At 43.4% G+C, this 24,132-nt stretch overlaps 1 protein-coding gene across 2 annotated transcripts; it reads right to left on the reverse strand.

Annotated features, from left to right (window-relative positions):
- Nucleotides 1–16,356: 16,356 nt before the first annotated feature.
- On the reverse strand, nucleotides 16,357–23,013 carry SERPINH1 (serpin family H member 1). 2 transcript variants are annotated; one of them, XM_088463781.1, is made up of 6 exons: nucleotides 22,875–23,013; nucleotides 21,745–21,788; nucleotides 20,290–20,951; nucleotides 20,105–20,203; nucleotides 17,729–17,961; nucleotides 16,357–17,353 (listed from the first exon to the last, which is right to left on the reverse strand). In XM_088463781.1, exons 3-6 carry the CDS (start codon nucleotides 20,915–20,917, stop codon nucleotides 17,051–17,053), a joined length of 1,263 nt encoding a protein of 420 aa, XP_088319907.1. In that variant the 5' UTR covers nucleotides 20,918–20,951; nucleotides 21,745–21,788; nucleotides 22,875–23,013; the 3' UTR covers nucleotides 16,357–17,050. The 2 variants fall into 2 exon arrangements, with proteins under 2 accessions (XP_088319907.1, XP_088319906.1); XM_088463780.1 differs by lacking the exon at nucleotides 21,745–21,788.
- Nucleotides 23,014–24,132: the final 1,119 nt, after the last annotated feature.

Here is a 24,132-nt window from a genome sequence, read left to right on the forward strand (position 1 = left end):
ATGTGATGTACAGTATGTGTGGGTGTAGTAATGTGATGTATGTGTGTGTGTAGTAATGTGATGTATGTATGGGTGTAGTAATGTGATGAATGTGTGTGTAGTAATGTGATGTATGTATGTGGGTGTAGTAATGTGATGTATGTGTGTGTGTGTAGTAATGTGATGTTTGTGTGTGTAGTAATGTGATGTATGTGTGTGTGTGCAGTAATGTGATGTATGTATGTGTAGTAATGTGATGTACAGTATGTGAGGGTGTAGTAATGTGATGTATGTGTAGTAATGTGATGTATGTGTAGTAATGTGATGTATGTGTAGTAATGTGATGTATGTGTGTGTAGTAATGTGATGTATGTGTAGTAATGTGATGTGTGTGTGTAGTAATGTGATGTATGTGTAGTGATGTATGTGTAGTAATGTGATGTGTGTGTGTGTAGTAATGTGATGTATGTGTAGTAATGTGATGTATGTGTGTGTAGTAATGTGATGTGTGTGTATGTGTAGTGATGTGTGTGTGTAGTAATGTGATGTGTGTGTGTAGTAATGTGATGTGTGTGTGTAGTAATGTGATGTGTGTGTGTAGTAATGTGATGTGTGTGTGTAGTAATGTGATGTATGTGTAGTAATGTGATGTATGTGTGTGTAGTAATGTGATGTATGTGTAGTAATGTAATGTATGTGTAGTGATGTGTGTGTGTAGTAATGTGATGTATGTGTGTGTGTAGTAATGTGATGTATGTGTGTAGTAATGTGATGTATGTGTAGTAATGTGATGTATTTGTGGGTGTAGTAATGTGATGTATGTGTAGTAATGTGATGAATGTGTAGTAATGTGATGTATGTGTGTGTAGTAATGTGATGTGTGTGTAGTAATGTGATGTATGTGTGTGTCTGGTAATGTGATGTATGTGTGTGTAGTAATGTGATGTGTGTGTAGTAATGTGATGTATGTGTAGTAATGTGATGTATGTGTGTGTAGTAATGTGATGTATGTGTAGTAATGTGTTGTATGTGTGTGTAGTAATGTGATGTGTGTGTAGTAATGTGATGTATGTGTGTGTGTGTAGTAATGTGATGTGTGTAATGTATGTGTAGTAATGTGATGTATGTGTAGTAATGTGATGTATGTGTGTAGTAATGTGATGTATGTGTGTAGTAATGTGATGTATGTGTGGGTGTAGTAATGTGATGTATGTGTAGTAATGTGATGTATGTGTAGTAATGTGATGTATGTGTGTGTAGTAATGTGATGTATGTGTAGTAATGTGATGTATGTGTAGTAATGTGATGTATGTGTGTAGTACTGTGATGTATGTGTGTAGTAATGTGATGTATGTGTGTGTTGTAATGTTATGTATGTGTGTGTTGTAATGTGATGTATGTGTAGTAATGTGATGTATGTGTGGGTGTAGTAATGTGATGTATGTGTGTAGTAATGTGATGTATGTGTAGTAATGTGATGTATGTGTGTAGTAATGTGATGTATGTATGGGTGTAGTAATGTGATGTATGTGTGTGTAGTAATGTGATGTGGGTGTGTGTGTGTGTGCAGTAATGTGATGTATGTATGTGTAGTAATGTGATGTACAGTATGTGAGGGTGTAGTAATGTGATGTATGTGTAGTAATGTGATGTACAGTATGTGTGGGTGTAGTAATGTGATGTATGTGTGTGTGTAGTAATGTGATGTATGTATGGGTGTAGTAATGTGATGAATGTGTGTGTAGTAATGTGATGTATGTATGTGGGTGTAGTAATGTGATGTATGTGTGTGTGTGTAGTAATGTGATGTTTGTGTGTGTAGTAATGTGATGTATGTGTGTGTGTGCAGTAATGTGATGTATGTATGTGTAGTAATGTGATGTACAGTATGTGAGGGTGTAGTAATGTGATGTATGTGTAGTAATGTGATGTATGTGTAGTAATGTGATGTATGTGTAGTAATGTGATGTATGTGTGTGTAGTAATGTGATGTATGTGTAGTAATGTGATGTGTGTGTGTAGTAATGTGATGTATGTGTAGTGATGTATGTGTAGTAATGTGATGTGTGTGTGTGTAGTAATGTGATGTATGTGTAGTAATGTGATGTATGTGTGTGTAGTAATGTGATGTGTGTGTATGTGTAGTGATGTGTGTGTGTAGTAATGTGATGTGTGTGTGTAGTAATGTGATGTGTGTGTGTAGTAATGTGATGTGTGTGTGTAGTAATGTGATGTGTGTGTGTAGTAATGTGATGTATGTGTAGTAATGTGATGTATGTGTGTGTAGTAATGTGATGTATGTGTAGTAATGTAATGTATGTGTAGTGATGTGTGTGTGTAGTAATGTGATGTATGTGTGTGTGTAGTAATGTGATGTATGTGTGTAGTAATGTGATGTATGTGTAGTAATGTGATGTATTTGTGGGTGTAGTAATGTGATGTATGTGTAGTAATGTGATGAATGTGTAGTAATGTGATGTATGTGTGTGTAGTAATGTGATGTGTGTGTAGTAATGTGATGTATGTGTGTGTCTGGTAATGTGATGTATGTGTGTGTAGTAATGTGATGTGTGTGTAGTAATGTGATGTATGTGTAGTAATGTGATGTATGTGTGTGTAGTAATGTGATGTATGTGTAGTAATGTGTTGTATGTGTGTGTAGTAATGTGATGTGTGTGTAGTAATGTGATGTATGTGTGTGTGTGTAGTAATGTGATGTGTGTAATGTATGTGTAGTAATGTGATGTATGTGTAGTAATGTGATGTATGTGTGTAGTAATGTGATGTATGTGTGTAGTAATGTGATGTATGTGTGGGTGTAGTAATGTGATGTATGTGTAGTAATGTGATGTATGTGTAGTAATGTGATGTATGTGTGTGTAGTAATGTGATGTATGTGTAGTAATGTGATGTATGTGTAGTAATGTGATGTATGTGTGTAGTACTGTGATGTATGTGTGTAGTAATGTGATGTATGTGTGTAGTAATGTGATGTATGTGTGTGTTGTAATGTTATGTATGTGTGTGTTGTAATGTGATGTATGTGTAGTAATGTGATGTATGTGTGGGTGTAGTAATGTGATGTATGTGTGTAGTAATGTGATGTATGTGTAGTAATGTGATGTATGTGTGTAGTAATGTGATGTATGTATGGGTGTAGTAATGTGATGTATGTGTGTGTAGTAATGTGATGTGGTGTGTGTGTGTGTGTGCAGTAATGTGATGTATGTATGTGTAGTAATGTGATGTACAGTATGTGAGGGTGTAGTAATGTGATGTATGTGTAGTAATGTGATGTATGTGTAGTAATGTGATGTATGTGTAGTAATGTGATGTATGTGTGTGTAGTAATGTGATGTATGTGTAGTAATGTGATGTGTGTGTGTAGTAATGTGATGTATGTGTAGTGATGTATGTGTAGTAATGTGATGTGTAGTAATGTGATGTGTGTGTGTGTAGTAATGTGATGTATGTGTAGTAATGTGATGTATGTGTGTGTAGTAATGTGATGTGTGTGTATGTGTAGTGATGTGTGTGTGTAGTAATGTGATGTGTGTGTGTAGTAATGTGATGTGTGTGTGTAGTAATGTGATGTGTGTGTGTAGTAATGTGATGTATGTGTAGTAATGTGATGTATGTGTGTGTAGTAATGTGATGTATGTGTAGTAATGTAATGTATGTGTAGTGATGTGTGTGTGTAGTAATGTGATGTATGTGTGTGTGTAGTAATGTGATGTATGTGTGTAGTAATGTGATGTATGTGTAGTAATGTGATGTATTTGTGGGTGTAGTAATGTGATGTATGTGTGTAGTAATGTGATGTATATGTGTAGTAATGTGATGTATGTGTGTGTAGTAATGTGATGTATGTGTAGTAATGTGATGTATGTGTGTGTAGTAATGTGATGTATGTGTAGTGATTTGTGTGTGTAGTAATGTGATGTATGTGTGTGTGTAGTAATGTGATGTATGTGTGTAGTAATGTGATGTATGTGTAGTAATGTGATGTATTTGTGGGTGTAGTAATGTGATGTATGTGTGTAGTAATGTGATGTATATGTGTAGTAATGTGATGTATGTGTGTGTAGTAATGTGTTGTATGTGTGTGTAGTAATGTGTTGTATGTGTAGTAATGTGATGTATGTGTGTGTAGTAATGTGATGTATGTGTAGTAATGTGATGAATGTGTAGTAATGTGATGTATGTGTGTGTAGTAATGTGATGTGTGTGTAGTAATGTGATGTATGCGTGTGTGTAGTAATGTGATGTATGTGTAGTAATGTGATGTATGTGTGTGTAGTAATGTGATGTATGTGTAGTAATGTGATGTATGTGTGTGTGTAGTAATGTGATGTATGTGTGTAGTAATGTGATGTATGTGTAGTAATGTGATGTATTTGTGGGTGTAGTAATGTGATGTATGTGTGTAGTAATGTGATGTATATGTGTAGTAATGTGATGTATGTGTGTGTAGTAATGTGATGTATGTGTAGTAATGTGATGTATGTGTGTGTAGTAATGTGATGTATGTGTAGTGATGTGTGTGTGTAGTAATGTGATGTATGTGTAGTAATGTGATGTATGTGTGTGTGTAGTAATGTGATGTATGTGTGTAGTAATGTGATGTATGTGTAGTAATGTGATGTATTTGTGGGTGTAGTAATGTGATGTATGTGTGTAGTAATGTGATGTATATGTGTAGTAATGTGATGTATGTGTGTGTAGTAATGTGTTGTATGTGTGTGTAGTAATGTGTTGTATGTGTAGTAATGTGATGTATGTGTGTGTAGTAATGTGATGTATGTGTAGTAATGTGATGAATGTGTAGTAATGTGATGTATGTGTGTGTAGTAATGTGATGTGTGTGTAGTAATGTGATGTATGTGTGTGTCTAGTAATGTGATGTATGTGTGTGTAGTAATGTGATGTGTGTGTAGTAATGTGATGTATGTGTAGTAATGTGATGTATGTGTGTGTAGTAATGTGATGTATGTGTAGTAATGTGTTGTATGTGTGTGTAGTAATGTGATGTGTGTGTAGTAATGTGATGTATGTGTGTGTGTGTAGTAATGTGATGTGTGTAATGTATGTGTAGTAATGTGATGTATGTGTAGTAATGTGATGTATGTGTGTAGTAATGTGATGTATGTGTGTAGTAATGTGATGTATGTGTGGGTGTAGTAATGTGATGTATGTGTAGTAATGTGATGTATGTGTAGTAATGTGATGTATGTGTAGTAATGTGATGTATGTGTGTGTAGTAATGTGATGTATGTGTGTGTAGTAATGTGATGTATGTGTAGTAATGTGATGTACAGTATGTATGTGTGTAGTAATGTGATGTATGTGTGTAGTACTGTGATGTATGTGTGTAGTAATGTGATGTATGTGTGTAGTAATGTGATGTATGTGTGTGTTGTAATGTTATGTATGTGTGTGTTGTAATGTGATGTATGTGTAGTAATGTGATGTATGTGTGGGTGTAGTAATGTGATGTATGTGTGTAGTAATGTGATGTATGTGTGTAGTAATGTGATGTATGTGTGTAGTAATGTGATGTATGTGTGTAGTAATGTGATGTATGTGTGGGTGTAGTAATGTGATGTATGTGTAGTAATGTGATGTATGTGTAGTAATGTGATGTATGTGTGTGTAATGTGATGTATGTGTAGTAATGTGATGTATGTATGTGTAGTAATGTGATGTGTGTGTAGTAATGTGATGTATGTGTAGTAATGTGATGTATGTGTGTGTAGTAATGTGATGTATGTGTAGTAATGTGATGTGTGTGTGTATGTGTAGTAATGTGATGTGTGTGTGTGTGTGTAGTAATGTGATGTATGTGTGTGTAGTAATGTGATGTATGTGTGTGTAGTGATGTGATGTATGTGTGTGTGTACTAATGTGATGTATGTGTAGTAATGTGATGTATGTGTGTGTAGTAATGTGATGTATGTGTGTGTACTAATGTGATGTATGTGTGTGTGTGTGTGTAGTAATGTGATGTGTGTGTGTAGTAATGTGATGTGTGTGTGTGTGTGTGTGTAGTAATGTGATGTATGTGTGTGTAGTAATGTGATGTATGTGTGTGTAGTAATGTGATGTATGTGTGTGTAGTAATGTGATGTGTGTGTGTGTAGTAATGTGTGTGTGTGTGGGGAGGTGAAATCTTCATATGATGTGTGTGACTGGGTGTCTGTGTGTGAGAGACTGTGTGTGTGTGTGTGTGTGTGTGTGAATCTATTAATGGGATGTGCTGAGACTGTCTGTGTGTGACTGTGGGGCCCATTTATTAATGATCGCATTTTGCAATGCGATCAGGGCATGCAGTACCGCCCCTGATCGCATTGCAAAATGCGATCCTATCTGCCGGATGTATTATCCGGGACATGCAGGGAGACGGGCTCCGAAAAGAGCCCGTCCCTGCGATGTCTCCGGAGGGCAGTCGGGGCTTCTGCGCATGCGCAGTCCCGCGGACTGCACATGAGCGGCGCCCATTGCCGGCGGAGGGATCTGGCAGATCCCTCCGCCGGCTGATATGCGGTAAGTGCCCATAGGAAACAGCGGCTAACGCTATCTTTAGATAGCGTTAGCTGCTGGGGCCAATATCGGGAATGCTTCGCATTCCTGATATTGATACATTTGGCAGCATCGCATCCCCCATAGAAACCTATGGGGGAGGCGGCTGCCGGCGGCAATGGAGGGATCGCAGCAGGTATCTCCGATACCTGCTGCGGTCCCTCCTTCATACATTCGGGGATACTAAATATTTGAGGTAAACCCCCGAAAACAGGTGTTTTCGGGGAATTTACCTCAAATGCACTTTGATAAATGGGCCCCTGTGGATGAATCTATTCATAGAGGGGGGGGGGGGGGGGGCGGTGTGTGTGTGTGTGGGTGTGTGTGTGTGTGTGTGTATCCATATAAATGAATGTGTGCGTCTGGGTGGGAATCTATTCATATAAATGAATGTGTGCGTCTGGGAGGGAATCTATTCGTATAAATGAATGTGTGCGTCTGGGAGGGAATCTATTAATGTCAATATGGCAGGGTAGAGATGTATTAATGTCAGTGGGGGAGCTAGGGCGTCAGCTTATAGGAATATATATACGCCCATAGGTGGAGTTAGACACGCCCTTTGGGTGGAGCAGACCACGCCCCCACAACAGCGCGTCGCATTCTGCAGCCATCTACCATCTCCCTCAAAGTCATTTTCAAAAGTAGGCAAGTATGGTGCAACCGTGTGTTTCAGCATCAGCTATGAGAGAGTTCATGAGCTCCTGACCGTAGTCTTGTGCTCTGGTGCTTGCCCTAACTCCTTGTTGATCCCTGACTCCTTGCAAACCTGCACCATGCTACCCTGCCTTGCTTCCTGCTGTGGATCAAGTCCTGCTCCTACCTACCCACTCCTCACTGAACCTGAAGTTCCCAAACCTACCCATTCCTTCCTGAACCTGTAGTTCCCGATTACCTACTCCAGCCTGCACCTCAGTTTTCAGCAACTATTACAGCATTTCCAGATTACCCTGTTTAGCTATCATCTCAGCATTACCTGCTTTCCCTTTCAGCAACTATTACAGCATTCCTGGATAACCTTGTTCAGCCATCGTCTCAGCATTACCTGATTTCCCTTTCAGCTATTATCACAGTATTCCCGGATTCCCAGCCCTGCTATTACCACTGATTTACTGGACTTTTCCTTCAGCTCCACAGTTACCTCAGTTAATCAAGACTTTATTTTAGTTCTGTCACTGATCTGGACATTCATTCGTTGCATCACTATTGTTCCTTCGGTCACAGATGTTAATCAGTATTATTATTGTTCATGTCTACCAACAGTCACATTAAACAACCCACCTTTCAGTTTAAATCTGTTCCGGTGTCTGCTCCTGTTTCTACCCCGGGTCCACAACAAACACAGGACGCTCGCAAGCGGGTCGATGGTACCCAAATGCGCATGCGCACGACGGAGGCTGCTCCGTCGTGCGCATGCGCGAGACCCGGCGAGCGACAGGGAAGCCGTCGCTCGGGGTCTCGCACCAAAGGGGGCGTGCTGTCGATGGTGAGTGACAGCACGCCCCCTTTGGTGGTTGTGCCGGGGCCGTGGCTGCCCAGACGGAGGCGTTACCATGGGAACGCCTACCGTCTGGGTCCGGCCCCACTGACATCACTAGTGTCAGTGGGAGTGATTTTGGCTCTGATAGAGCCAAAATCACTCCAGGGCTTGCGGTCACCGAGACCCTACCGCAGGGTCTCGTCGCAAGCCCGATGGTCGCGATGGTCTTGAGGCCGCTCCAATATTAGGTAGGAGGGCCCTGATTCAGAGCGAGCGCTCTGGTCAGAGCGTTTGGCTCTGAATCAGGCCCACAGATCCTAAAAATGGCTGTGCACCGACGCTTCCCATCCAACCTGATGGAGCTTGAGAGAAATGGGGCGAAACTGGCCAGCGATAGGTGTGCCAAGCTTGTGGCATCATATTCAAAAAGACTTGAGGCTGTAATTGCTGCCAAAGGTGCATCAACAAAGTATTCAGCAAAGGCTGTGAATACTTATGTACATGTGATTTCTTAGGTTTTTTATTTTAATTAAATTTGCCAAAATCTCAAAAAAACCTTTTACACGTTGTCATTATGGGGTTTTGTGTGTAGAATTTTGAGGACAAAAATTAATTTTTGAAATAAGTCTGTAACATAACAAAATGTGGAAAAAGTGAAGCTCTGTGAATACTTTCCAGATGCACTGTATATTGTGATCAGTCTGAGACTACCTCAAGGTACGATTGGCTGGTAAGTGTTAAGGCACACATCCAGTAGAAGACAGGCAAAAGAGTGCACGATTACCACATTGTAATCGTTTGTCAGTCTGTGATGTGCCTACACTGAAAGAGCAGTCGTTCAGTGCAGGCTCATCAATCATCTGTAAACATTTTGAACCTGACGTTATCGTCAGGTTGTACAACATCTTTGTCCGATGATAGATGTCTAAACGACCAGTGTGAGCGCGCATCGCTGGTCGTTTTAGTCATTTTTATTTTTTTTTAACAATCTGCAAACGATTTTCAAACTATTATTGAACGATATCGTTAACTGTCAATCTCTCAATGCAATCGTCTAGTGGATCTAAATCATTTCTGTATTTTAAGTTTGCAAAGTTTTTTTACTTTCTGTTGCTATAAATTGATAGTAAATGAAAAAAAAAAATCTATTCTTATGAATGTTATAAATTAAGAGAAATTAAATCCTTGTAATAATCAATTTATTAGTTTACTACGGGGCCCATTTTGGAGTTTGGTAAAACCAACAACATCGCATCCCCTGTAGAAACCTATGGGTGTTGCAGTTCTGGCGGAAATGGAGGGACAGCAGCAGATATCGGAGATATTTGCTGCAGTCCCCCTCTAATCTGGGGGATACTAATTATTTGCAGTTATCCCCCAAAAAACTGGAGTTTTTGGGGAATATGCTGCAAAGCGTTAATGATAAACTAGCCCCTAAAAGAGAAACAATCTGCGCCATTCCTTTTTTTTTCATTCCCGGCATCTGGCCGCCCTTATCTTCCCCCTGGCCATCTCCCCCGTCCAACTGGTCAACTCCCCAAGCTCCCAAAATACTGTCATACCCAGGACTTGTGCCCATCACCTCTTACTTGGCAGTCAGACACCTTACACATTGAGCTATCTGCCCCATAATTTCTGATGGCAGCCCTGAACACAGCCACAGATTCCAGACACAGGTGTTACCAGCACACTTACACCCTTGCCGGTGAGTTCAGCTGCCGGTACAGCTCCCACGGATCTCCCCGCCGCCGCATATACACTACAAGTAACACTCTTTTTATACCTGTTCTGGTGGACAAATCCTGCTGCAGGTGCAGCGTCACCATCGCTCTCCTACATCTAGAGCTGGTGAGTTATACTGTATAATTATTATGTATCATCACTGCAGCCATTGGATTCACACTGTATTTAGCGGTGACACCTGGATAACAGTGGTACAAAGGGATCAGCACCCCTTCATCATCATAGAGGATAAATCAGATGAAGGGGGGGGGGGGGGATGCCAATGCTCTTTCTGACCCAGGGCACCAAAAAGTCTAGTTACGGCTAGGAACCAGCTCCTCATGAGTATTAGTCAGACATGGCCTCGATGATGCCACAGGGTCCCAGCAAATGAATCGGCTGCAAATGGGTTCATCTCACGACACGGCTGTTTATACTGTGTGTGGGGAACTGATCATGTATACGGGTCTCCCTGGGCTAATAGCTGTGAATGCTGTTAGCAGCCACTAGATGGCACCATTTTATTACAAAAATAAATCTGTAACTAATTACTGAGGGTGTAGGAAAAGTCTGACGTGATATAGGGCCTGATTCAGCAAGGATCCCGGTTGCATAATACTCATGCAATTGGCCGATTGTTGCTTTCTGCACAAACCAGCCACTGCGATTGGGGCTGCGGCTACGCAGAGTGATTGAGAGGAAGTGCAGTTTGTGGGTGGTGACTAAAGGAGGGGAAACGCAGGCGTGAGAGTGCGTTTTAACGCCGTTGCAGGCGTGCATAAATTATCCACTGCGATGCCTTACGCAGCCTGAGTCCTGATAGCGTGCGCTGAAGTTAGCAAGTGTATGTGAGGCTGCGATGGTACTCTATGTTACCGATGGTTTCGTAGTCTTGCTAAACATTACGGATGTGTGTAAGGTAAGGTGGGCGTCCTTGTGTAATGCTACGGCGACATAGCGATTGCAATGGATTAGCATACTATCAAAGTGAGACTGCGTGTGTAATCGCTATTGTATTCGCAGTTGCGATCCGTAGTGATTCAGGCCCATAGTTCATACATTGTAACTTTTTGGGTCTATGTACTAAGCCTTGGGGAGAGATAAAGTATCAACCAATCAGCTCCTGTCACTTTACAGACTGTTTGAATAATGACAGGTAGGAGCTGATTGGTTGGTACTCTGTCTAAGTCCATTTTATCTCTCCCCAAGGCTTAGTACATAGACCCCTTTGTTTCATGCAGAGAATACGTACACTTGGTGGTAAGTGAGGGTTGTGTGCATTCAGGGGCATTTCTATAATGGGTGCAGGGTGTGAGGGACACCGCACACCCTGCATCCATATTTTTAATACTTCCCACTCTGCCGCCAGAGTTACACGCCGGTGCTGGTATCAGCACTGTCAAAATTGCCTGGAACATGTCCGCCGCTGCCATTTTCCCGGCGTTTTGCGCATGCGCTGTAGGGAAAACACCAGGAAAATGGCCACTGCGCCATTTTTACGGTGACCTGCTCATGTGCTGTATTCTGGGCACACGGGCCCCTCCTCTCTGGAATCGCCCCTGTGTGCATTGGTACAATCTTGCAGTCTCGGACTCGGTGCTTGCAGATAGTGGTACTGTGCATTGGTATAAGTGGTTTTGGTACTTGAGCATTGATACAATCTAGCAGTATTGGTACATGTAGATAGTGGTACTGTGCATTGGTATAAGTGGTTTTGGTAGTTGAGCATTGATACAATCTAGCAGTATTGGTACATGTAGATAGTGGTACTGTGCGTTGCTATAAGTGGTTTTGGTACTTGAGCATTGATACAATCTAGCAGTATTGGTACATGTAGATAGTGTTACTGTGCATTGGTATAAGTGGTTTTGGCACTTGAGCATTGATACAATCTAGCAGTATTGGTACATGTAGATAGTGGTACTGTGCATTGGTATAAGTGGTTTTGGTACTTGAGCATTGATACAATCTAGCAGTATTGGTACATGTAGATAGTGGTACTATGCATTGATATAAGTGGTTTTGGTACTTGAGCACTGATACAATCTAGCAGTAATGTAGATAGTGGTACTGTGCATTGGTATAAGTGGTTTTGGTACTTGACCATTAATACATTCTAGCAGCATTGGTATATGTAGATAGTGGTACTGTGCATTGGTATAAGTGGTTTCGGTCCTTGAGCATTGATACAATCTAGCAGTATTGGTACATGTAGATAGTGGTACTGTGCATTGATATAAGTGGTTTCGGTACTTGAGCACTGATACAATATAGCAGTAATTTAGATAGTGGTACTGTGCATTGGTATAAGTGGTTTTGGTACTTGACCATTAATACATTCTAGCAGCATTGGTATATGTAGATAGTGGTACTGTGCATTGGTATAAGTGGTTTCGGTCCTTGAGCATTGATACAATCTAGCAGTAATGGTACATGTAGATAGTGGTACTGTGCATTGGTCTAAGTGGTTTTGGTACTTGAGCACTGATACAATCTAGCAGTATTGGTACATGTAGATAGTGGTACTGTGCATTGGTATAAGTGGTTTTGGTACTTGAGCACTGATACAATCTAGCAGTATTGGTACATGTAGATAGTGGTACTGTGCATTGGTATAAGTGGTTTTGGTACTTGAGCATTGATACAATCTAGCAGTATTGTTACATGTAGATAGTGGTACTGTGCATTGGTCTAAGTGGTTTTGGTACTTGAGCACTGATACAATCTAGCAGTCTTGTTACTTGCAGATAGTGCCATTGTGCATTGTTACAAGTACCAAGATGCTACATTACAACAATGCACAGTACCACTCCCTGCAAGTGTTTGCCCAGCTTCTGTCTGAGCCCCTTCTGCAGAGGAAAGCTGTGCAGTATTTCAGCCCTCACTCACAGTATTAAGGGCCAAATGTAATAGGGTGAGAGATTAGAGAATGTGAGAGTTTAGCAGTAATCTCTCACATTGGTCGAGTTGTAGCTTCAAAATGGGAAAACTTCTGGATGAGAGTTTAAATCGTGAAAGTGTTTTGAGTTCTGAAAAACATGCAGGTTTGCTCTGTTGCTGTGATCTTGGACTCTATTACATTGGCCGAGTTCAAAAACTCTCACCCTATTACATTTGGCCTTAAGTGTGTAATTTTCTTTATGTACAGAAATGTACAGCTGAGAGCTGCTCGGGCTCGGATGTAAAGTGATGTGTGATGCTGTTTATTCCCGCTGGGATAGGAATCTGTGCTAGTGATTGTTTGGTCTGACAACAGGAGGGCCTGGGACCTCTCTAGCTCCAATGTGCTACGTGTACAGACAGCAGGGCTCAGGGAGGGGCTCTCGGAGCATTATAATAGGGAGGGGTGGGCTGTGGTTAGGGAGGGGTTCCCAGATGGAAGTCAGTGGAAGGAAGCCGAATACAATGAGTTAGATTGTAATTTAGCGTCAATGCCAAAGGCTACCAGCAGATGGCAGTACATCTGTCTCTGACGGTTCTATGTACTAAGCCTTGGATAGAGATAAAGTACCAACCAATCAGCTCCTAAATGTCATGTCACAGGCTGTGTTTGAAAAATGACAGGAGCTGATTGGTTGGTACTTTATCTCCATCCACTTTATATCTCTCCAAGGCTTAGTACATCTCCCCCTAAGTATAGAACTAAGGGGAGTATTTACTATTTATCGGGTTTTAGAGCCGATAATTCTTTTTGCTGTTCGGGGCAATAAGAAATGATCATTCTCCGGAATGCACTAATAAAAAAATCTCATGCAGGGGGAGGGGCTCAGCGAGCGATAATTTCACTCGTTCTGGGGTCGTTCTGTTCATGCGCAGTCTGCTGACAACGCACGTGCGGCGGCCATTGCCGGGGAGAGTTCCCTCTCCTGGTAGTTTTTGTGACATAGTAGCACATAAGCTATTAGAGGATAATGACAATCCTGTGCTCTATGGCCGGGATGCAGTCAGGAAGCCGGCGGTCAAAATGCCGACCGCCGACTTCCCGACAGTGAAATCGCGGCATGAGACTAATGATAGGCATCTAAATACCAATGCCTATCATCAGCCCCATGCCGAAATCCCGACGGCCAGCATACTGATCGTAGGTAAGCTGGGCGTCTGGAGCGGGTAGCCGCGTGGGGGGGGACGCGGTAAGGTTGAGGGTCCCCCGGGGGACAGGGTTAGACACCCCCTGATAGGGTGAGGGTTAGGCTAGGGGGTTAGAGTCAGGCACCCCTGGGGGGGAGGTTAGGGTTAGGCACCCCCCCTGGGAGGATTAGGTTTAGGGTGTGTGGAGGGGGGGGTTAGGTTTAGGCACCCCTCGGGGGAGGTTAGGCACTAGGGGGGAAAGGTTAGGGTTAGGCAGCCCTAAGGGAGGGTTAGGGGGGGGGAAGAGGGTTAGGGATAGCCTTTATACTTACCCCGTCGGGATCTGACGTCCGGCGGTATAACATACCGGTTCCCTATAGGCTACAATGACCAGCTGTGCTCAGGGGTAACACATAAGAAGGCGCCTAGGGCCTTGCACCTGAGGGAAATCTGCCAGTGCCATACCCAAAGTGGGCCACACAGGCTGGGCACACTTACTATAATTTTGGCAAATACCCGCACTCCGCACTGTGTGCTGTGCGGCTGAGAGGAGGAGGTCAGACCACCATGACATCGGGACCTAGCGCTGTGTAATGAAGGGTGGGGCCTGAAAAGGCATCTGGATCCCGGAGCGACCTATGCAAATGTGGGCAATGTGCTACGAATGTATTTGTGTTGTATTTGTTGCTGAGTTCCTGCAGAAAGCTGCTGTAAAAGGGGCCTATTACAGAGGTGGACGGAATTACAGAGCCGCACACAAGCATTTTTGCAATTCCGTTCATCTTAATGCAAATTGAGGAGGTGTCAGACATCTACTTGCTGCTTTTGCGAGCACCATTGCGACCTATAGTCATGATGGTTGCTCCTTTGGACAAGTTGCGGGAGCTGAAGCTTCCTGCAGCCTGACCGGATGCTGGTCACTTCAGAGATTGGGAATCCGCGTCCGCTGACCCTGGCCTCATCCCTCCTGTAAAACAGGGCCAGCGTGTCCCCATTTCCAGGAACGTGGACCAGCCACACCCTGCTTCTCAATTGCTGGGAGAGTAAGTGAGTGGCTGGTAGTCAGAGTTTGGGGGAGGTAATGGGGGCGGTTAGAAAAATGCAGACGTGTTGGGACCGTTTAAACACTGTTTTCTGGACGTCACTGTTTTATGGAGCTCCGCTTTCTGGATTCAGTGGTAAGGTCACTCTTGGGTTTCTCCAGGCAAACAGGTCTCGGGCTACAGCAGGAGCATATAACAGCTGATGATGTCAACGCATTTCGTCTCTGAATCACAGAGACTTTTTCAAGACTTTTGAAAAAGTCTCTGTGCTTCAGAGACGAAACGCGTTGATGTCATACCCGCCTGCGGTAGCCCGAGACCTGTTTGTCCGGAGAAACCAGAGTGACCTTACTGCTGAATCCAGACAGCAGAGCTCCATGCCTACGGAGCTAGATACACCAGCTACTTACAGCGGCAAAGCTCTCCTTATAACATCTGTAATTGAGAGAGAGTGAGATCATCATCTCAACTGCTACGACCAGCATCTGTGCCAGTGAATTTAAACACTCACACGATTACGGAAGCCCGCTCGGAGGTCCTGCGCTTACACACTCACGGGAATACCCAGAAGCCCACTCGGAGGTCCTGCGATTGCTAAGTGCGGCTGAACGGAGCATGTTATCTGTGCTGGGATGCCAGCACAGATATTAGGATTTACCTTACAATACAGGATACAGGTACTGACAAAAAAAACTGCTACATTCAACTTCTTCTAATACGGATCCGTAGAGGGTACTAATTTACATGCACACCTGGAATTTCATGCTAGAATTAAATACACCCAGCTACATTTCCTTTAAATAGCAACAATGTATTCATATTTTACTGCTCAGTAGATGTTTCAACTGTGAATCCTTGTGATGTAAATTTCCTCGCAGCGTACATTTTTGACTATTTTAAATGAACACACCTCATATATATATATTCCATTTGAAGAGTTGAAACATTCTAGTTGCAGCACCTCTCACAGCCTGAACTTGTGGTGGCGCTATTTGTCTAAAGCAGGGATAGGCAACCTGTGTCACTCCAGCTGATCTGGAACTACACAACCCAGCATGCCCTGCTGTAGTTTTAGCATGTAGTAACAGCAATACTGTGGCAGGACATGCTAGGATGTGTAGTTCCACAGGCTGCCTACTCCTAGGCTAGAAGTAATGCTTACGTGGAGTACACTTATTTATATTCAAAAGCCCACCGATATTGTAATCTATAAAGGGCTCGTAACATAATTTACACTTACACAATTTATCTGTGGTTCGGTAAACCAGATTTCTACCATACTAGAGAACATTACATCGGTGCAAAAAAACAGTGCTATAAGCATAACCAGTAGGTAACTGTTTATCTAGGGATCAAGTTAAATCTAATTCTGGTGCTTTTACCGTTGGTGAAGAGTAAACAAACTTTTAAAAATAGCTCGCAATAATCTTCTTACTCTACTTGAAAAAGAAAAAAAAAATAATAATTATATATATACCAGCCTAAGACTTTCTTTTAAAACAGTAAACAGACAGTTTAACGTGTTTATTGCAAAATTTATGAAACCCACACATTCATCTTTCAAACAGCTTGTAAGTTTTACAAAATAAAGATTTCGTGAATCCACATGGTGAAAGTAATTCAAAATCCCCGTTAATATATTTTTTTCTTTTTTTTAAATACAAACAGTGTCCCGCCCTCCCGTTATACACACGTCCTCAGAAATTCCTACAGCACCACACTTGGTGCCGGGAGTGATTAAATAAATCCCCCCAGAAACGGGAAACAAGAGCCGGCTAACTGTATCCAAAAGGACATCTGAAGCAGTTATTGGGGGATGGTGTTACCGTGCCTATGTGTTGGCTAGGAAGAAAAGCATGACCATTGCTGACTATCAGTAACGGGTCCTCCACTTTCACTCTCCACAATCACAATTCAAAACGTTATTTCCAAAAATCCCTCTTCTCTTTGGTTATCTAGTCTAGAACTTAGCACCATATGAGACTCTACAGCTTCCCATATAACTGTACATAGTGGTAATGTGGGTGTATATAACGTACTAGGTCAAACCAAACGTCTTTGCTTTGGCGGAATGTTCTGTTGGTGTAAAAAGGTCACGTTAGGAGAACGTGTCCAATCATTAATAACCAGAATGATTTAAAACTACCCACCCCGCCTATACTACCCTGGGAACTTCCATATACTATAATTCATCACGCATTTTATCACCCTTTGGTCTAACTAATCGGCCAATAAAGAGTATGGAATCCGTCTTGTTGTCCTTGATGAGGAAGACGTAGGGGTGGTCAGCATAGAAGAGTTTTGGAGTTCTCAGCTCTTCTTGCTTGTAGATGTCGGCATCGAACGGATTTCCGTCAGTGTCCCACTCCAGGGCAGCGGCGTGGAAGAGACTGGCGAGGTAGAGGTCCTTCTTGCCTGAGATTTTGGAAAGGTCAGCCTTGGTTTTGTCAATGGCTTCCGTCAGGCCAAGCTCTCCCAGATGTTTCTGTAATGAAAGAAGTGGATCTACCTATAAAAACCAACTCGTGAATCTGTGACACAACTGAAGACTTCATCTTGACATGAGATAATGCATTGTTCTTTCAGACTCTTTGGTGTCTATGTACTAAACCTTGGAGTGAGATAAAGTACCAACCAAAGCACAACTTTTTCACACCCTCGGTATGTATGGCAGTAGTTGGTACCGTTCCATGGTGGAATGGGACTTGTAGTAGGAGTTAAGCAGTTAAACTGAATTCAGAACGTTAATGTGTGAAATGATAGAAGTGAATAAAGGTGAATGTACAGGACGGTGAGGTTGAATAGTTGGGTTGAACGTGTGGAATGGTGAAGACAAATGGTGGAATGACAGTAGACTCACCTGCAGGTCATGGCTGACTTCCAGACTAACTTTGGGCAGTGACACAGCGACCGCTCTCTTCTGCATTTTTCCAATCCAGGTCTTGACCTGCTCCCTGGTGAGGAGCTTCTCCACCCTCTCCAGGGGCTCCACGTGATAGGGCATTATGAAGATCATATTGGACAATTTGTGGGCAAGGGGCATCTCCAGGATCTGAAGGCTGTTGGTCTCATCATCAATGTAATTGTACAAACCTAAAAGACAGATATAGAGTTGAAATCACATATAATAAGTCTAATACTATATAGCTTCCTAGGGGATCTCTCCTCTACCCCCTCCCCCCCCCATACACTTACCCAGGCCGCAGTTTCCCACAATCCCTTCTCTCAGTCCCCCAGAGTGAGAGTCGTTGTTGGTGATTTGGGGAAGCAAGTCGGCCCTGAGTCAGATACGCTCCCGCTGCACATGTATGACTTGGGGCAGACCTTGTATAATTATTATGAGGGCATTAACAACTGCTATTTAGAGCATCGCATGACCACTGTTTATGTATATAATTGGAGTAACAGACAAACACAGGCTAAACATCCAAGCCAAAAAAAACACAATCCATCAAAGCTCAGAGCATTTATCGCATATTACTGCTATTGCACTTCTACTATTATTATTATTATTTATTTATATGGCGCCATAAGGACCTCATTCAGAGCCGCACGCAAAAAGCGAGCGCTCGCTCTGAATGAGGGCGGCCGCTTTTCTTTTGAAAGGCGGCCTCCTGGCCGCTCGCTAAGCTGTGTGTTACCACCCACAGCTTTAGCGAGTGACTAGGCGATGGTCCAGACCATCGCGACCATCGGGGCTTGCGACAAGACCCTTGCAGTAGGGTCTCATCTACCGCAAGCCCCAGGTAGCTTTCTGCTCCAACAGAGCAGGAAGCTCCCTACTGACATCACTGGTGATGTCAGTAAGGCCGCCTACAAATGGCAGGCGTTCCTTCAGGAACGCCTCCGTTTGTCCGGCCACCCCCCCACCCCGCCTACAAAATGGGGCGAGCTGTCGATCAACATCGACAGCCGCCCCTTTTGTAGCGAGCAGTGCGAGTGGGCCCTCACCATCGACCCGCTTGCGAGCGGGTCTGAATGAGGTCCTAAGTGTTCCGCAGCGCCTTACAAAATATATTACGTGACCAAACACTTACAGTAGAATACACTACAGAACCAGGACATGGATAATATATATTGCTACATTGGCAACCCTAACACCTACATAAGCAACAGAGCTTAAGCAACCAAGTGTTAGGTGCCCTAGTGGAGAGTAAGAAGAAGATGAAACTAAAGTAGGGAGAAGAACAAGAGGGCAGAGGGCCCTGCTCGTAAGAGGTTACATTCTAAAGGGGAATTGCAGACAAACAGGTGTGACACAGATGGGATAGGCAGGGAGGAAGGAGTATGTAGCAGCAAGTTGGGATGAGAGCTGGAAGGCTTTGATGAAATAGTGGGTCTTGAGAGCCCGTTTGAATGATTGTAGAGAGGTGCAGAGTCTGATGGGGAGAGGGAAAGAGTTCCAAAGGTGGGGAGCAGCATGGGCAAAATCTTGGAGGCGGAGTGGGAGGAAGTAATGAGCTGGCATGAAAGGCGGCGTGCATTAGTTGAACGAAGAGGGCGGACAGAGATATAAATGGGAGAAGATTGGGAGAGGGCTTTGTAAGCGAGGGTGAGAACCTTGAATTGGGTTCTGAATTGGAAGGGGAGCCAGTGGAGGGCTTGTAGGAGAGGGGAGGGAGATGTAGAGCGTTTGGAGAGGAAGATGATTCAAGAAGCAGCATTGAGGACAGAGAGAAATGGGATTTGGGGAGGCCATATAGGAGGAGGTTACAGTAGTCCAATCTGGAAATGACCAGTGACTGTATGAGGGCTTTGGTGGCATCCTGGGTAAGATGGGGTCTGATCTTGGAAATATTTTTGAGATGGAAATGACAGGACTGTGAGAGGCTCTGGATATGTGGTTTGAAGGAGAGGGAGTAGTCCAGGATAACTCCAAGACAGCGCACTTTGGGGCTAGAGGAGATAGTTGTGCTGTTAATAGATAAAGAAATGTGGGACATGATATGTGGGAGGGTGGGAAGACGATGAACTGCTGGGACATCCGGGAAGAGATAGCAAAGAGACAGTTGGAGATACAAGACAGTAGAGAGGGGGAAGATTAGGTGAGGAAAGGTAGCTCTGAGAAACCACAAACATCAGACACAAATGACAACCGATATTATCAGTTATTAATAACCTATATTATGTATAATAATGATTTTCTCTATTCCTCACATTGAAGAGCTTGAAAAAAAAACAAAAAACTTTATTTACAACTTTAAATACTCATTTTTGTAAGATGAGGAGAGCGTACCTGTGCGGTGCATCATAGGAACAGCCACAGTGAAAGAACGAGACACCATGAAGCCTCGGTTGTCAACCATCTTGTGGTGGAACTTTTCATCCCAATGAGCTGCAAAGTAGAGAGAATGAACATTAGCAGTCTGCAACGCATGCTGTAGGTTAAATGAAGGAAGGCCACATGTCTGATGTACTTACGTTTGAAGAACATGGCATTGACAATAAGGGCCCCATCAGTCTTCTCCACATCACTTGTCACCTCCGGAAGTTTGCCGTCGGTGGTCTGTGCGGCCCACTCGTTGATGGACTTCAGGGCACTTCTCTTGTCTCTGAAGTTGATCTTGGAGTGATCGTAGTTGTAGTGTTTCTTACTGCTCTTCACAAAGTCATCGGAAAAGGTGATGGCGCTGGGCCCGTAGAGCCGGTTGCCCAACTTCCAGGTGACGTTGCGGGCAGTGGAATTGCTGAGCTCATTGAGAAGCTCGGAGAGGCCAGCATGGACGTTCTCATCGCTCAGCTTGTCAACGCTCAGGACCGCCTTTGCCTGGGCAGCAGTGCTGGCTTTACCAGCAAGGTTGACCAGGCCAAGAGACGAAGCCACCACCACAGGTGAAAGCAGGATGTTCTCGATATTCTTGTCCTTGGCCATGGTGTGGTAGAGGTTGAATGCCAGACCTGCACTTCCGTCAGCAAGGGTGTTGGCCTGTTCGCTAATCTTCTTCTCCACCGATGCATCTGGTACTACCTTCTTTGCTACTTTCTTCTTATCTACTGCTGCATCCACAGAAAGCAGGAGGCCAAGAGCCAAGAACTTAGTCATCCACATGGTAACTTGATTTCTATAAAGCGACAGTGCAGTCCTAAAAGAGAAGAGGTGAAGACTTCATAAAAGTTTTCTTTTCCTTCTAAAAATAATGATGATAATCTGCCAATCGCGCCTTGTTTTTGTAAATAAAGTAGTCTGAAAGTTTTTGAAAAATTACCCTTCTCCCCAAGCACCGAGCAGCGGCAATATGCTGGCAGAGAATATGTTACACCATTACGTAGCTAAGAACCCAGACACAGAAGAACGTCTTGCTGCAAGAAAGTCTGTTAGATGAATATGTTTATACGTCATTTTCCCCCTCCTACAACACACCCTTGGACTAACCCATTCCTTTCCCTGCCCGGGGGGAGAGGGGGTTGGAGCGGATTAAATTTTTTTTCTTTTTTAAATTATATAGATTTGCAGTTTCAGAAAATGAGTGACCATGCAAAGCCAAACGCCGGCATTACTGAATGTTCTGCAAATAATGGCGTGGATAGATTACACTAAATTAAAAATAAATTTGACTACATATTTTTGACGCCCTCACGCGTATTAATGAAAGTGACTTCATCATTAATACATGAATACAATTACAAGTGGGTAATGGGAAGAAATCTACGTTAGATCACGGCATATAACTCCGGGAGCCACGCCCTGCGTGGGAACAGAAATGTGTAGCCTGGAGCTACAGTTCTGCAGGAATAATAGATCACTTTTTCCAGTATTCAAAATGCTTCCAGACCATATCTTTGATGCATCTAATTTATCGGGTATTTAGCACAAACCCCACAATTGTGCCGGCACACAGCCAGCGGTAATACATGGTAATATTGAGTTCCGTATACCTTTAAAGAGTTTCATAGTGAGTTCAAGATTTGCAATTTTCATTCTGAAAGAAACAGACACATGATGCACATTCCCGAAGGACATAAAATAACACGAATAGCCTAGGGAAGGCAGAATGATAATGGAAGTGGGAGGGGGGGCAATGAGTGTCCGCAGAACGGGGGGGGGGGGGCAATGCTGATGTGGCTGATATGCCTACACTGACCCCCCCCATTCATAGCGTTGATACACCCCTGACCCTGCCCTACCCAGCAGACTGTAACAATGCTGTACATGGGCTATCTATGTAATGGGGAGTGTGTTATTATTACTGCACAATCTATAACAATAGGCAGAGTGACACAATGCACAGCCAATCCGGTGGCTTCTGCATAGCGCCCTTAACCCTTTAGCCTCCGTATTAGTATGACATATACCCCTCACTTTAAAACATAGTTCACAGTGCGGCTTTACAGAAGCTGTGTAACTACCAGTCCCAGCATGCCTTGCTTGTCAAATACTAAACGCTTTCTGGCCACTATGAGACTTGTAGTACCTTCAAGGCTGGTGAACCACCTGGCATGGACCAGCTATTTATGTGGAACAATTATATAGGGTTAATGCAACAACATAACAACCTGCAGCAACCTGATTAGCTGCCTGTCAGGGCACGTTTTACAGAAAATATATATTATATACATGTCACAGATTCCGGCGTAGCTACACTGCTGTAATGTATTTTATTATTATATGCATGCATTTATTACATAATCAGCAATAATAATGTGCTTTGGTTAACGGGGGAACCTGCTCCAGACATAGAAAAGCACAAAATACTCTATTTGAATAATCATGAACATATAAAGCCCACAAAATAATAGTAATAATGAGAATTGCAGTAAGTATACAGAAAAATAAGGATTGCACTGAGCACTTGGTCAGCAATAAATGACAGGGACTATTCTTGGGAACATTAGGACATTTGGCAGCTGTGTTGCACAGTTGAGTTATTAGATCAGAGGCACTAATAAGGCTGGTAAAGCAGATTATACCCATGACTAGAGCTCAGTACTGTATTAGTCTGAAGCCTTTCTGCAAATCTCCTGTCCTATGAACAGCGCCCACAGCCCAGTATTATAGCAGAACATACCCAACAAAGGTGAAGGAGCCTTCAGGGGTGATGTCTCCCAGTGTACTCCTCCTCTGCCTCTGAGTGTGTGACTGTGTGTGTGCTCCAGTGATCCTCAGTCCACCCTATATACCCAGCAGAGGAAAGTTCTGGAAGTTTGGAAAAGTTTATGAGGGACTTTGGTGCCCCCCCTCACAATCTGACGCCTATAGCCCTCCTCCTGCTCTCCCAGCCCCCTAGACTGAGACAGCCCCTACACATTCCTCACCATCCTGCTGTCTGTAGCCTGGGAGCATGGACAGTGACCACTTCTCACTGGGCTAATGTAATCACTGATGGGGCATTTGCCCGGACCTGCTCTCATCTGCAATGATGCAGGCAAAGATTCCACAGGTTTTACAGATTTGTTCTGGGAAATCTTCAATCCTGACCAGCTGCACAATAAAATAATCCTTATTCCGCAGGTCTGGGGCAGTGCTGGGACATTAAGTGCATTCCAATCAGCTTCATGTAAAATGGCATGCTAGGAATTGTAGTGCACCAAGGTACAAAGTGACTGGATCACAAGCGAAGAGATTATAGATCTGCCAATTTGGCAACTAGAATATATATATGAAATGCATCAGTTATAGTTATACCAGGGCCGCAACTAGGGGGGGGGCTAGAGGTGCACGTGCACCGGGTGCCAGAATGCAGGGGGTGAAAAAGGGATGACTCACTGTGGCTTGGGGGCTGGAGAGTCAGAAAACGGCCATCCAAAAATGGCCGCCGCCAAAGAGGAGACAGATGCTAGAGGTCCTTACTGGACCTCTAGTGTCTGTTAGGCCAGCGCAAGTGCCAGGACAAGATGCTGAAAGCTGCATCTTCTCCGTGAAACCTCCTGGCAACGAGCATAAACCCCATGGCAACAAGCATGTAACCCCTGGCAATGAGCATTAACCCCATAGCAACGAGCATGAATCCCCCTGGCAACTAGCATGGAACCCCCTGGCAATGAGCATAAAACACCTCTGACAATGAGCAGGTAATTTTAAGTAATTAGAAGCCTTACTGTGGGGCAAAAATGGTGTCGGGCAAATATGTAAGTGGCACTTTGGTAATAAGCACTACAGTGTGTGGCATAATGTGTAATGGGCATTATGGTATGTGGATAATGTAAGTCACTATACCAGGGACGTTTGACTAGTGCACTGCCTTATGGAGGAGCAAGGACAAAATCCAGGTATGGGAAGGGAGGGGGCGCAAAATTACTACCTTGCACCGGGTGACAGATATCCTA

The sequence above is a fragment of the Taudactylus pleione genome, unplaced genomic scaffold (genome assembly GCF_031769625.1).
Source record: "Taudactylus pleione unplaced genomic scaffold, aTauple2 ptg001447l, whole genome shotgun sequence".
In the NCBI taxonomy this organism is placed as follows: domain Eukaryota; kingdom Metazoa; phylum Chordata; class Amphibia; order Anura; family Myobatrachidae; genus Taudactylus; species Taudactylus pleione.

Bases quoted from the DNA above. Each gene is read 5' to 3' on its own strand.
- SERPINH1 (XM_088463780.1), bottom strand. From the start codon at position 20,917: ATGTGGATGACTAAGTTCTTGGCTCTTGGCCTCCTGCTTTCTGTGGAT. The intron at 20,204-20,289 runs GTAAGTACATCA...TCTACTTTGCAG, and splicing joins CAATGCCATGTTCTTCAAAC to CTCATTGGGATGAAAAGTTC. The intron at 17,354-17,728 runs GTGAGTCTACTG...CTTTCATTACAG, and splicing joins AAGTCAGCCATGACCTGCAG to AAACATCTGGGAGAGCTTGG.